The sequence below is a fragment of the Anoplopoma fimbria genome, chromosome 17, assembly GCF_027596085.1.
Source record: "Anoplopoma fimbria isolate UVic2021 breed Golden Eagle Sablefish chromosome 17, Afim_UVic_2022, whole genome shotgun sequence".
Classification (NCBI taxonomy): Eukaryota; Metazoa; Chordata; class Actinopteri; order Perciformes; family Anoplopomatidae; genus Anoplopoma; species Anoplopoma fimbria.
Window position 1 is genome coordinate 5,991,412 of NC_072465.1, and position 14,256 is coordinate 6,005,667.

A 14,256-nucleotide genomic window follows, 5' to 3' on the forward strand; every position below is an offset into this window, starting at 1 on the left:
GCATACAGCTGCTTGATTAAAAGAAATTGCTCTCCCATTTCATATAATGAAGCTTCAAAGTTCAAAATTCCCTGAATGCGAATTTGGGATGGAGAAAAAAAAAAAAAAAAAAAAGTCTTCACTTCAAATTGGGGGGAAAGGGAGGTACTTTTTTAAATAAGTAGAAAACTACAATATTTACAGAAAAGGTAAACAAAAAGCGCCTTCACACCCTCCCACTACCAATTTTTGGGAGGGGTCGCTGCTCAGTGGTGCTCTGCCCTCTGCGTCCTCGGCCCCTGAATCCTCTGCCTCGCAGGAAGCGGCCGGGCACTCCAAATGTTTCCATGTTCATTTTTTTCTCCTCAGCCCAGGTGGTTCTCCTGTAGTTTTACAAACAAATAAAAAAAAGAAAGTTACATATATATGGTTCAGCATGACAAACCACTGAGGTAACGACAAACACCAATAGCTACATAATCACCTGGGCTTAAGGTCTGATGAGATGTTGTCAAAGAAGCATTTGGCTTTGTCGTAATACTTCTCTCCAAGACTGTCCTCCTGCATACCCTGGGCCTCCCCAGAATCCACCTTTTCCACTGTGACAATTAACAAAAAAAAATGCATAAAATTGCATATATATATATATATATATATATATACACACACACACACACACACACACACATATACCGCAAATTGCTCTATGTGATGTTAACTTTTGACAGATATCCTTTGAAATAAACATACCCACAACCTCCTTTGTAAGATCATCTTTAAACTGAGCATTTGCAGTTTCAAAATCAAAGTCTGACTCAAACTGCAAGGTTGTGGCCTTCGAGTTTTTCACGAGAAGTTGGCCTCTGCTTCGATTCCTGGATCTGCGACCGCCTGCACAGGGGCACCAGGTTAAGTAACCATTTAGAACAGGTTCATCTAGTCTTGGATATTTACATGTCTTACAGACAGCAGAGAATGGTGAGTTTTTAATTTGAAAAAATTCCTGCTGCACTAAGAAATAGCTTGGATGTGCATTTCTCATTTTGATACCTTGTTTTTGCCTTGGTTTCTGGTTCTCAGTGCCTTGGCCCTTGGCTGTACTTGGCTGAGATTGTGCCCGACCTAAACATGAATAAATGTTTACGTCTTTACATGCAGTTATTTCTCTTGTATCTTATGAGCCACTGTTAAATTTTTTCTTACTGCTGGGTACATTCTCCTTCTGAACCTGGCCAGAGCGCTGGTTTGAACGAACAGGCTGTTTTTCCTGTGGCTGGGCTGAAATCTTTCCCTTTTTCTGGACGGCAGCGGCCAAGGGCACAGTCTGGACAGCCTGCTCGACCATGGGAGCCCTTCTGGCTGGGATGCCATGAAGTCCTGGTACTAAGTGAGCAGGAATAACCATGGTGGGGCTTGATCAACTACAGATACATGTGAGATTGGCATTGGTAGAAAAAAATAAAAATAAAGAAGAATATGACATTTCCGAGACATCTGATGTACCTAGGCCCAGTGCTGCATTGTACTGCTGGTTGAGTAGAGAAGTAGCAGCCAGCTGGTTGTAGGTGGGCATCATGTCTCTGTATGAGCTCCAGCGTGGGTGATACGCAGCAGAGGAGTTGCCAATGGATGACTGAAAAAAAAGTTACAACAAAAGGAACCAGTTTTATCAATTGAGAATAATTACTTTTTAAGAGTGTCATGAGTAAATAACAAAAAAAGTCAGCCAACTCTCAGAGCACACACACACCTGTACAATAGCAGGGTCACGAAGCAGTCCATGGTGTAGTTTTGGTGGCTCAGACACCGTGATATCTTTAATGTCACTTCCTCTGAAAATTATATATTCATAAATTTCATCTTTGGGTGGCGCCGGTCTATCTGCGTGCCGGTCCTCTGTCCCATAGGATTTAACTGTTGGGAAATAAAGTTAATGGTTAAAAAAAAAAAAAAAAAAAAAAAAAGTTTTGTTCACCGACAGCACTCTCTTCACATAAAGGAACAGACGGCAAGGTTTTGTCAAAGAGAAAAACACGTGTGGCACAGGCCTTTAACCTACCTTTGGCTAACGCAACGGTGGATCTATCTGTGTCGACGGACGACAGTATCCCCTCGTACCGCATCTGCGCCTTGGATATCAAACTAATTTTACTGCCAATGTAAGGGGTGCCTCCTCCAGCACTCATGTTTGCAACGAAAATGGGTTTTCAAAATTCAAAATCAGCGACTAAATCACAGAGCATACCCAGAACCACGGCACACATCAGACGCGAATTAATCAGCTCAGCCGTGTGCACAATCAGCGAGCACCTGTGCGCCTTATAAGATTGTCAGTGACGCGCATCATTGCAGATGGCTCACCTGCGTGGGAAATAGGGTTAGTTTGTTTTGCCAGCCGGCGTACAACGGTGGAGATTGAGATTGTACAGCCTTGGTTAAACTGGACGTCCTGTTGCAATGACAGGCAGTGGTAACCATGGAGGAGTTTGAGAGAGAGGTTTAAAACATTTACTTTTATTTTTGCTCCCTTGACGAAACAATTATGAGCACTTGATTCATCTTTTCCCACCTGCAAGTGCCAACATGTAGACTATGGGGTGAATTTTAAAATGGAAAATCAACTATTTATTTATTACCATATTAGGCTATATCATATTATACTACTAAAGATAGTCAAGTCACATTTGGATGTTAAAAAGAAACAAAATGGGCAAGATATTGTGAAATGTACATGTCCCAGGAGTTTAACACGTTTCACTTTTCAAATTGCCATTCAACAATATCAATTAGGCTCTATATAGCATGTCAAATTTCCAATTTTTCAATTTCCCTTTTCTTTTAACTTTATTATGACATAGACATGTATACGACATGATTAATATATTGCTATTTAAAAGTTATTCTCATTCCATTTCGATTGTGGGTGAAATTGCCTAAAAGTTGGCATATGCAAAATTCCTCACATTACAATGATAAAAGAGGTGAGTATGCGATAATTTCTCACATATATATAAAAAGTGTATAGCCCTACCAGAATATGACTTCATAGTGGTGAGGGCTCTTACAGTTTACACCTCTTAGATTGGACTATACATGTCTAAGCTTTGAGTGCATGACTACAGTATAGCCTTAGCCAACATTTGGATTTATATTTCAAAAAGGAAAGTAAACACACACACTAAGTTTGCATTGTGCATTTATCTAAAAATACGTGGGACTTTAACCACAGTATTAGTCCATTGACTGCCGACAGCACTGTATGCTACAGTATTTGCTCTGTAAAAGGAGGGTGGGGCGCCCTCAAACGACTCTTTACAACATCTACTTCACTTGTTGGCCAAAACACTGCAGCCATCTTGCACCGCGCATCAAGAGTGAGTAAACTCCGAAATTAGGGTCGTTGGCTTGTTGTAAACCACGTTATTATTCCACCAATAGTTACGCGGTACAATTCTGAAACGAAATCGCCATTGTGTTTGCGTAAACACATCGGCGACAGTGTAATATTTGATGAAGACAGTTCGTCTCCGATACGATGTTGTTCCGTCTCATGCATCCCCTGGAATGACAGCTGAAGCCATTGGTACCGCCTTTTAGAATGTCCAACAGCCAATCAGCGCTCGCAGAAATCCCTGCTCGAAGCCGTTTAGTCGTTCTGCGCATGCGCACGTCATTCGGTAAGTCCCTTACTTCTCACAAGCTCGCAGGAGTGTGAAGATGGCGGTCGTGTCCGGTCCGCTGGATGAGCCTTTTTTACACACAGAGGTGAATAAAGCGGTAGTTTGTCACCCGGTGAAGTCTGTAGAGTCACATCTGCCGTTCTTGTGTCACAACAACCACTGGTGTAGGCAGGAGGCAGCCGGTAATTACACGGCTATAGTTCCCGGACAAGGGGGTAACGCGAGCTAATGTCCAGCTGGGACTTGGTCAAGACGACTGCCGAAGCAGGTACGCTGTAACTACTAATGTTGTTTTCCTCTTTGTCTCCTCCGAGTATACACGAAAAGCAAGCGCCGGAGCTGACTGAGAAAAACAGTGTCAGAGTCTTGCCCCATCACGTTCAGGAGTGTTTGCTCTCCTTCTGAACAAGTTGCAGTGCAGGGGGTCTCGTCATAACCAGGTCCCCCATGCTCCAACCATGGATGCGTCCACGGACTCCACCACGGGACACGACCCTGACAAAACACTTGTTGTTAGCGGCGCTGTAACTCCTCTGCCTAATCACCAGGGGAAAGTAGGCTCGTACTCAGCGCAGACTTTTAATGGGAGCCAAATGATGAACTCTCACAATTCAGGAAGTGCTGGCTCTGTCGTGGGGGCGACAGTGACAAGTGGCCCTGGTAACAGCGGCAGTACTGTGATCTCTGTCAACAGTGGACCAGTGGTGTCGAAAGGGCTGGCCGGTGCCATCGTGCACCCCTCGTCCAACAGTGTCATTCAGACGCAGAGTGTCGTCTCCTCGGCTCAGCCGGTGAGCCAGGCAGCAGCACCCACCGTGACACTCGCCAGGCCGCCTGTGCAAACCGCGGGGTCGGGTGCAACTTTGAATGGGAACAATATTGTGAGCCATGCCGTGGCTGCCAATACAACAGGTCACACGGGTTTCGGCATGCAGACCCAGCTTGTAAACAATAGCCAGCCGTCAAACTCTGGGTCGCACATAATCAAGGCAGAGCCACCCACAACAATAATACAGTCAGCCCCGCTGCCGGCTGTCACTCCTGGTGCCGTCGGCGGCCCCCGGGTTCAGTCGACGACGGTAGCAAGCGGTCCCGGCGGGATCAGAGCCCCGACGCCTCAGATGTTGGCCCCAAGGCTACTACCCCAGACCTCCCCGGGACAGCCCAGTATAGGCCTGCATAACATCCAGCTCCCCCCGGGTGAGTGAAGTCAGAACTTTTTACTGTCTTTTATTTACACACTTGACAGAATCACCAAATCGGTTTGATTTCCATTTGGTTCTGACCAGTGCTTGTCAGAATAAACTATATAAAATAACTATTTTCTTATTGAGTGTTGGTCATGTAATAAAGGATATCTAGAAAGCATAACTCCTCTCAGACTCACTTGGAGTAGTGAGATTCCTTGAATAACACTAAACTGTTTTGTGTGGTTTATGGTTCAGGGATGGTGCTTGTGCGCAGCGAGAGCGGACAGCTGCTGATGATTCCTCAGCAGGCTCTGGCCCAGATGCAGGCCCAGGCACAGGGGAACATGGCACCTCGGACCACAACACCAACTAGCGTACCTCCTGGCCAGGTAAGATCACTTGGTCCGCCTTGGAGGAGCTTTGTGCCGTCAACCATTGTGTCACTTTAGGGCCAAGGTCAGTACTATAGCCCATGTACAGCTTGCCATCCAGGGTAGCACCTGATATTTCCTGATGTCACAAAGTCTGCCAGAATGCAATTTCAATTTATTTTAATTCAGGGTCATGCAATCGATTTAAGGCAGTATCATTTGCACATTTAACAGAATCAGTTACATTTGTATGGATTCACAAAAAGCAATTCAAATTAAATTTTACAATTTTTGTTTTACTAGGCTTGGTAGAAATTAGGGGCGCTTGACTGAAATGGTGACATAGAAGTGACATAGAAATGTTCAACTAAAGGTGTTTCTTAAAGATGATATGGATTAAATGTTTTCACTTTCCATCAATACTATTAAATCTCTATGTATTATTGACGTCATTAATGCAAAATTAGACCTAGCGTTTTATTGTAATCAGTAGAAGTCGTCTGGTTTGTTGAAACTGTGTGTTGTCCATCATGTCATGTTTTGGTCTCAGGCTCCTGGAAACACCATCATCAGCAGACAAGTAGCCCCCAGCACAATCCGTCAAGGCGGTCCTGCCCCAACGTCACTCGCTGCGACCACCACTCTTCACAGACCTCCCATCCTTCAGGTAACCCTGTGTGTTGGTGTCAAATGAGTTCTTAATATGGTCACTTGGCTTGTTTGTGTCCGTAACTTTCTTATGCTACAGACTGACGGGTGATACAAACTGCCCCATCACTGTCTGACACAAAAACTGGTAATATCATGGTGTACTATAATACATAATCATAGTTACACCAGAATGATCTTATGTGTGCATTTTGCCTCAATGGAAAGGATGCAAACTCATTATCGAGAAGATGTGTTGTTTGGTGCATAGTATGAATAAATGTTTTTCCAATTGCCTGTGTTTATTGGAAATTCTGAAACTTGTTTCCTGAATTTACTATAGTATAATTGAGAACTTCATTGATTGAATTCATTAATTTATAAAGAGTTCTATTTGTTACACATGCTGAAACATGTCAGTAGATTTGCCAGTTGCAAATAAAGCATGCAGACTTCTTTCCTAATGTAATTTTAAAAAAACCAATGTATTTAAGTAATTCTTTTGAGGAAGCATACCCACTGAAATGCAATTCAGGAAAAAAGCACCTGTTTCCTCTTAAGAACCTGAAATTTGATGCACTTGATTAACATTGAATAGCTCTAAAACCCACACTTGTCTGTGATGACTTGAAATGTGGATTTTGAACCATTTGAACAACCTAAATGACATGTTTATGATGGTGATGTCTGTCTTCCCAGAGCTCAGTTGGGGCTGCAGTACTAGGAATTACCCCCAGGACCGTCGGCCAAACAGCTGGGACCACAGTTGCCTCAGTAACAATGAGCAAAGTGAGTTGTGCTATGTCCCAAGGGATCCGATAGAGCTGGGTGTCTGCATGTGCTATAGACAGTCGTATAAGGAAAGTAGGCAAAGCATGCGTCCATGTAGAGCATGGTTATTCAATAATGAGACCGGGAATTTGTTCATAAATTGAATGCTCTGTGGGGTTTTTTCCGCAGGAGACAATGGAGAATGTGAAGAAATGTAAGAACTTCCTGTCTACCTTGATCAAGTTGGCCTCCACTGGGAAGCAATCTTCAGAGACTGCAGCCAGTGTGAGAGAGCTGGTCAAGGACCTGCTGGTGAGTGAGCCCCACATACAGGAGACACACATGGACATCTCAACTGCTATATTAGGTTTCTCATTTGACATGGATATTGTCAAATGATAAATAAATACAATTTATTTACAATTGATCTACTCCTTTTTAAAAGTGGAAGCATCATCTATACCTGCAAATGACAGCTCTCACTCATATTGTACTAGGAGGGCAGACTGGAAGCTGAGGAATTCACCAGCAGATTGTACAAAGAGCTCAACTCTTCTCCCCAACCTTACCTTGTGCCTTTCCTCAAGGTAAGAAAGCTTATATTCTACTATCATATTCACCGATCTACCTTCCAGCAAAATGTGTTTTTAATATTTTCTTGGTCAGCAGGAAACGAGTGTCCTCTTTTAAGTGCTTTTCTGTAAAATATATCCTGTTTATCTTCTATAGAGAAGCCTCCCAGCCCTGAGGCAGCTCACCCCGGACTCAGCAGCCTTCATCCAGCAGAGTCAGCTTCCCCAGCCAGCCTCAGGTCGAGTCCCCTCCACCTCACCCATCCCCACCACTGTGGTCCTGGGCAGCCCAGCGCCCCGCCTCACTGCACCAGTCAGCGGGCCTCAGCTCCAGCCTGGCATAAGCAAACCAGGACTGAGCCCCTCACTGGTAAACCGACTATTACATATCTCAGATGTGAACTCAAATCTATAAGTTTGAGTGGCATTTCTATTTCCACTCCCTGACATTGCACAATAAAACATAAAGCTTACATATCACTCAGTAATAATTACACAATCTGCATTTGGAACTTTACCCATGCAGGTTATACAGCCCCAACAACAGAGAGCAATGTTGAAACCTCAGGTAACCTTACCCACAACCCCCATGGTGACTCTCAGGAATCAGGCCCCTGGCCGCATCATGCTGGGACAGCAACAGGTCCAGCTGAAAGGGCTGCAGCCAGGTGAGGATGTCAGTTTGATTACACCGCTGTATGTCTGTCTTTCTATGGTTGACCTGTAGTATTCATTGAGATTTTGTGCCTCTGCCAGTTCCTGTGAGGCCGGAGGTGACACCTTTTTCTAAACAAGTCTCTGCTGCGTCCTTGAGCATGGCTCAAAAGAACAAGCTGAGAGAGGCGGGTGGCACTTTCAAGTAAGAACCAAGATAAGAGAATTCAAATCAGTTTCGCCATAAATTACGTTTAATCACAAAGGTTTTAGTGTAAGCATTACTTCGTCAGAATACCTTTTTATAGCTTAAAATGTTAAGTACTTGGATAGATAAATTACAGTTCATAGTGACAGAGTTTCAATGCTGTTTTTGGCCTCACCTTCATTTATGTTTACAGAGATGAGGACGACATCAACGATGTGGCCTCCATGGCTGGAGTGAACCTATCTGAGGAAAGCGCCAATATCCTCGCAACCAATTCTAGACTAGTGGGAGCGGTGACACATTCCTGTAAGGATGAGGCTTTCCTCTCCTGTGGCATTTTACAGAGGAAAATGCAGGAGATAGGGTGAGACACTGACAAACTTTTGACGATACAGCATCCATCCATCCATCCATCCATCGACACCCCTCTCCTTAAGCCGAAGTTTCTTTTCCAGGTAGGAGGTATGGTGTGACAGACCTGGGTGCGGAGGTAGTGAACTTTGTCTCCCACGCTACTCAGCAGCGGCTCCAGAACGTGTTGGGAAAAGTTTCCCAAGTGGCTCAGCAGAAAAATTACAACTTTAAGGTTTGTTCACAGCATCATTAGAGAGACTCATACGAGTGCATACGTTTCCTCCCCATGGTTTAGATTATGTCTTAGCCACATTCTAAAATCAATGTTGGTTCTCCGACACTAAAGGGTCCACTGATTTTGCAACGCTGTCTTTAGCATGCAAGTGACCTATACATCTTACAATGTTTGAGTTCACATATATGCAATAATCTCTTTTGTAGCCTTTTAGCCTTTTCTGGGATAACATTGTGGCACTGCTGTCTGTTGGCAGGAGGATGACAATTACGAGCAGAGCAGTGATGTTCGTGTTCAGCTCAAGTTCTTTGAGCAGTTGGACCAGCTAGAAAAACAACGGAAGGAGGAACAGGAGAGAGAGATCCTACTAAAGGCAGCTAAGGTACGTTACACAAAAAATTCTAGTAAAAGGTTATGGGGTAGCTGTGGTGAAGAGTAAGTAAAATCCCGTGGATTCAGATACCTGGTGTTAAATAGAGTGTAAGTATATAGCCCCATAATAGACCAAGACGTTATTATGTTTTCACAAATAAATTCCTTTCTTTAATAAACACTCTGTGTTAGATTGGAACAACATCTTATGCATTCATCAAAACATGCACTTTGTTGCCGTGACTTATTACATGTAGCAGGCATGACATTGAAGATCTTCTCGGATAAAATAGACTTTCATCCATTTTTTTATTTATTTCAAGGCTGTACTGTGTTGCATTTTTAATGTCTGGATGAGATCAACCCATTTATTTATAATAGCAGGTGTCATAAATGCTGATTTGTTTGGCCTACATCTAATGTTTTGTTATCCCGCCGCATTTCTGTTCTCCAGAGACACATTAATATTCTATAAAGTTTGACTAAAGGTCGCCGGCGATTGATTTTAACTCACCCTCAGGATGTTAGGATGTAATTTGGAACAATTTCCAACAAATGTACTGTGTGATATATCAAATAGCTATGGGGACTAATTTATAACACCAAAATAACTAACACTTTTCTTTATTGAAGAAATTGTGCAGTAAAAACATGTTTAAGCTCTAAATGTAAATATGTTCATGAGCCTCACAAGTAGTCGATGTAGAATCTGCCTCTGAAAATGATCAGTTATAATGTGTCTTGCTCTCGACCTTGCAGTCTCGAGCTCGGCAGGAGGACCCAGAGCAGCTGCGTCTGAAACAGAAGGCAAAAGAGGTAGGATGAGAGGAGCAGGACAGTCAACTAGTGTCTGTTTCTGTATGTTTAAGCAATGCATGCTTCAATTTGCATGTTGCTATGTGTGCGTTATCCAGATGCAGCAGCAGGAGCTGGCTCAGATGAGACAGAAGGAGGCCAACCTAACAGCTTTGGCAGCCATCGGTCCCAGGAAGAAGAGGAAGATTCTGGACTCTCCATCCTCCTCCGCTGCAGCCGAGGTAACGCTAATTACAGTGCATCCCCCACGTAGTGTTATTTTTATGGGCCAGCTGGATCAGGAAGCTGTGGTGTAGCTTGTTTATCTGTAAATTCACCATATACCTTTGGCACCACTTTCTGCAGCAAACATCTCTTTACATTACTTAATTAGCATAAGCTGGAAAGTGACTGAATGGAGAGCCACATATGACTCACACTTTAAAAAAAGAAACCAATGTTAAAATGCCAGTAACAGCAATAATAATAATAATCATTTTACAGTTAAAACACTTCATACTTTGATAGAATTAAACATAGCTAATGTTAGCGCAAACTGTTAGTCAATTCTTCACTCCATTGATCAACAGATGTTGTTGAGTTAGAGACTAGCTGTCATTGACAGTCCTCCCTACCCTGACAGAAACCTGCTGTCAGTCATCTGTGCTCTTCACATACGTCTCGTTAGTTCTGGCAGTACAAACTGCTCATACACAATGTCAGCTGACTGCCGCAAGTCACCAGTCACATTCAATTAATACAATGAGACGGTCTTCATAAACTGACAAACCTTTAGTCTTGGTGCTTCAGCTGCTAGTTGCGCCTGGTCCACGATTGCTCACATAACGTTATTGGTTAAATTCACTGATTTTTCCATTGACCACAAATATCTCTGTTCTAGATTTTTGATCTATCTATCAAGAACTTAACCAATAATGTGATGTGAGCAAGCTGTTCTCAGAAATAAGCGTATAACCATTTGTTGCAATAATTGGCCCGGCATAATTCCCTCATGAAACAATGTGCGATATCCCTTCATTTGTTTACTTACTTTGACAAAGGCTGCAGTAATTTAAAGTTTTTATTTTTATTTTTACACCCTCCCTGCCTCCCAATGACACTGCCGCCTTTGTGCTGTTCTTCTACATGTAGACTTCTTTATGTTTATTGAAAAATATACATTCAATGCAAATTGTTATAGCAGTAAATGGTATGTGGGAAAGATTTTGATCAAATCAAACAAATGCCCATGGAAATAACACTTAAACAAAACAGTATTGTATTATCCTATAAGCAACAGAGGCCATGTCTGCAGGACTTCCTAAATAGTCTGCATGGCTTTGGTGGCAAAAATGGCATTTACAGGGTTCATGGCAATAAAAAGCATGAAAGAAACTGATTATAGTGACCACGGTTACAGTGGTCAACCGCTTAAATGGTACAATTTTTTGCAGAAAACGAGCCAACAAGATGCAGCAGCAAACCTTTGGGGTTATCATTATAGACTAGTCCTACTGTATATTAAAATGCTTTTCTTCAACCATTTCTGAATGTCCTATGTTTTGGAGTTGTCACCCTAAGCTCTAAACCACTTTAATGTCTTATGTAGGCAAACAAAATAGTTCTGATGTATTAAAGAATAACAAGTTCATCGGCCAACATGCATCCATCCATTACATTTCTTTACTGATCTCAATGCAGTTCAGGGTTGTGGGGGGCTGAGGTCTATCCCACCATGCTTCTGACAAGAGGCAGAGTACACTCTGGATTGTATACAAGTTAAATAAAGTGCTCACACATAGAGACAGACAAATGCACACTCACACATGCATACAACAGTTAAACCGTAGCTATCTGTTTCAATAATATTTCAACTATTTCCTATAGGTTTAGCCAAACCTCTCTGCTCGCTTGCTACTGTTAATGCACTTTTAATCGCATCACAGAGTGTGGATACATTTATCTTGATCAAATGGTACATTTCTATTTAGTTGAGCTACTCCACATTCTTTCCATGAACTCCCCTGGTAGCTGCATAAGTAGGGCTGCGCCCTGGGGTACTAGTTCTCCTGGATGGATATCATTGACTGCTGAATTGAATCCGGAGCAACCCATGCAGGAGAACACGCAAACTCTGCACTGTTTGAAGGCCCCAACCAACCGGGGCTTTCAAACAGTGCACAAACTCGGACACTCTTCTGCTTCTTAGTGGTCAACGACACTCATTTCAATAAAAAAAAAAAACAATATTAAAGATATGTGGGTAAAGATACATGCAGGCACAAAAGTTTCCTAATTATTATTTTTTTTATCTTCTCATCAGACAAATGTCAAATATCCTCCCCCCACTCTAAACCTCTCTGTGTCTCACCTTGCAGGGATCAGGATCGGGTCCCTCTCTGTCCGGTGGGGCTGGTTCGTCGGGCTCCAGACCCACACGGCAGCGCATCACGCGTGTCAATCTCAGGGACCTGCTCTTCTGTTTGGAGAACGAGAGATCCACCAGTCACTCCCATTTCCTCTACAAGGGCTTTCTCAAATAGGCTTGATGTCAGAGGGGAGGGGAGAGGAGGGGAAATGTGTGTGGAGAGACCAACCGCTCCCACCACAGAGACACGAAAGAGACTTTTCTAAATGAAGAGGAGGAGAGCAGCGTCTCGGCACATTTCAAGGCTTTTCAGATAAACCTGATAACCTGAAGTACAGCAGTAACCATATTGGATGGCCTCGCTACCTCTCTCCTCGAAAAATGCCTCTTGAGCTTCAGAGCACTCATGGACTAATGCTACTTTCACCCTGTACAACTTTACAAAAAGTGCAGAAATGGATTATGTGTGTTATGAGGAAGGGTTTATGTTTGAACAAATGACCTATTGTACAATTATGCACTGTCACACAGTACAGTTTATTTTCAGATTATTTGTTTGTTAGATTTATAAGCAATGGAAATCATTTTTTTTCCAAATCAAATTTGATTTAATAGACCATAAACTAATCTTATTTAATAATGATTTTATTTTTGATTTGTTAACTGAATTAGTTTGAACTCCAAACTGTGTAACCTACTGAGTTGCCTTCCTAACTATGAATAAGCCATATAGCCACCCGGAAGCAATTAACCCTGCTGTAACTCATGAAGCAGTAGTTCGCTCCGTATCTCTCATCTCCATCACTATATCTTATTTGTTCAGCGTATTTATTTGCTAAACTCAAGCTTAAATTAATGTTTAGTTATTTATTTTAATTTCCCAGGACGCGTCAGTTGTTTCATGTAGCTTAAATTCAAAAACAAAATGAATTTACTTGCGTAGGATATGTTTAAAAATCAGTTTTGATATGTTGTTGGGTGTGTAGATTTCAGTGTGTGAAGAGGGGTTTGTTCTTTGGTTTGTTTTTTTAAATCATTTAAATTGTTGTTTTTAAATTAGTTTAACATGTATTGATTTCTTAAACTTAATAGGTTTCACAAAGCTTTTAACCCGTATTGCTATACCAAACATACATCTACCTGAAAGTGATTTCTATTTTTGTAGTTGCCCACCAACACACATTTTTACTTTTTCAATTGTGACTGACCGTGTCCTCCGACTCAAGAAGGTGGAGTTTCTTCTTGTATATTTGTAAATGTTACACCTAAAGTTTACAAATGGTTTTGTATAGAATTGAGAATTTACCCACCCAGCAGAAAAAAAACACATTTTCTCTATTAAATAGTTTGAATAAATAATGATTTTACAGTTACTGGTTTGGTGTCATAAAAGATTTTGTGTTGCATTGTATCACACTAGGGGGCAGCATTGCGTCATTATAACATCTGGATGCGTGCTCCATGTGGCACTGAGGATTCTGAGGCTTTGTACATGAATGAGCTGAATGCCTTTAATTCCTTCTTACTCTACCTACTTCACAGATAATTCCACTTAATCCTCTAACATCTGCAAAGCCACATGTAGTACACAATGTGGGGCCCCCTGGGTCTACATAGGCGTTTATCAGACCACAACTCCCATGGGTAGCACACACAGATCTCAACCTAGAATATATCTCATACACACACACACACACACAGTCTGCTACCAGTCTGTGCAGTGCTATGTTCAGAAGTCTTGTTTGAGTCCATCTCCATTATCAGCCCAACACACAGCGCACAGTCAACAGCTGCAACATCAGCTGCACACATTCACCACAACCATGGGCTGGAAATAATTATGCCACTCTGCCACTGGGACGGTTGCCTGATGCTACGATGATTGGGAGCAGCTTTCGTGTCGGCGTTGACCAAAGAGGAACAATAAGTGTATATTAGGAGCCATCAGTGGTGATGAGCCACGCTTTCATTTTCTAGGATAAAAGTACATCTGGGAGCCACTAGGTGGCAATTTTACCCCATTACAGGATCCTCCTGGAGCTGACATGGACTGAAACAG

General features: G+C 42.4%; 2 protein-coding genes across 2 annotated transcripts; one reads left to right on the top strand and one right to left on the bottom strand.

The window, feature by feature from the left end:
• Positions 1–108: 108 nt before the first annotated feature.
• LOC129105768 (protein LSM14 homolog B-B-like) lies at positions 109–2,318 on the bottom strand. The gene is made up of 8 exons (XM_054616955.1): positions 2,039–2,318; positions 1,730–1,893; positions 1,483–1,612; positions 1,183–1,362; positions 1,030–1,101; positions 730–870; positions 464–578; positions 109–362 (listed from the first exon to the last, which is right to left on the bottom strand). The coding sequence occupies exons 1-8, from the start codon at positions 2,163–2,165 to the stop codon at positions 206–208; spliced, it is 1,086 nt and encodes a 361-aa protein (XP_054472930.1). The 5' UTR covers positions 2,166–2,318; the 3' UTR covers positions 109–205.
• Positions 2,319–3,280: 962 nt separating this feature from the next.
• On the top strand, positions 3,281–13,559 carry LOC129106193 (transcription initiation factor TFIID subunit 4-like). The gene is made up of 15 exons (XM_054617545.1): positions 3,281–4,859; positions 5,105–5,238; positions 5,771–5,887; positions 6,568–6,657; positions 6,829–6,951; positions 7,137–7,226; positions 7,369–7,581; positions 7,738–7,879; positions 7,968–8,070; positions 8,267–8,434; positions 8,527–8,659; positions 8,919–9,044; positions 9,794–9,850; positions 9,949–10,071; positions 12,208–13,559. The coding sequence occupies exons 1-15, from the start codon at positions 4,118–4,120 to the stop codon at positions 12,370–12,372; spliced, it is 2,526 nt and encodes an 841-aa protein (XP_054473520.1). The 5' UTR covers positions 3,281–4,117; the 3' UTR covers positions 12,373–13,559.
• The last annotated feature ends 697 nt before the right edge of the window (positions 13,560–14,256 follow it).

Coding starts and splice junctions, on each gene's coding strand:
- LOC129106193 (XM_054617545.1), top strand. CDS start 4,118: ATGGATGCGTCCACGGACTCCACCACGGGACACGACCCTGACAAAACA. Junction 5,239..5,770: donor CTAGCGTACCTCCTGGCCAG/GTAAGATCACTT, acceptor TTTTGGTCTCAG/GCTCCTGGAAACACCATCAT. Junction 10,072..12,207: donor CCTCCTCCGCTGCAGCCGAG/GTAACGCTAATT, acceptor CTCACCTTGCAG/GGATCAGGATCGGGTCCCTC.
- LOC129105768 (XM_054616955.1), bottom strand. CDS start 2,165: ATGAGTGCTGGAGGAGGCACCCCTTACATTGGCAGTAAAATTAGTTTG. Junction 1,102..1,182: donor GAAGGAGAATGTACCCAGCA/GTAAGAAAAAAT, acceptor ATTCATGTTTAG/GTCGGGCACAATCTCAGCCA. Junction 579..729: donor TCTTACAAAGGAGGTTGTGG/GTATGTTTATTT, acceptor TAATTGTCACAG/TGGAAAAGGTGGATTCTGGG.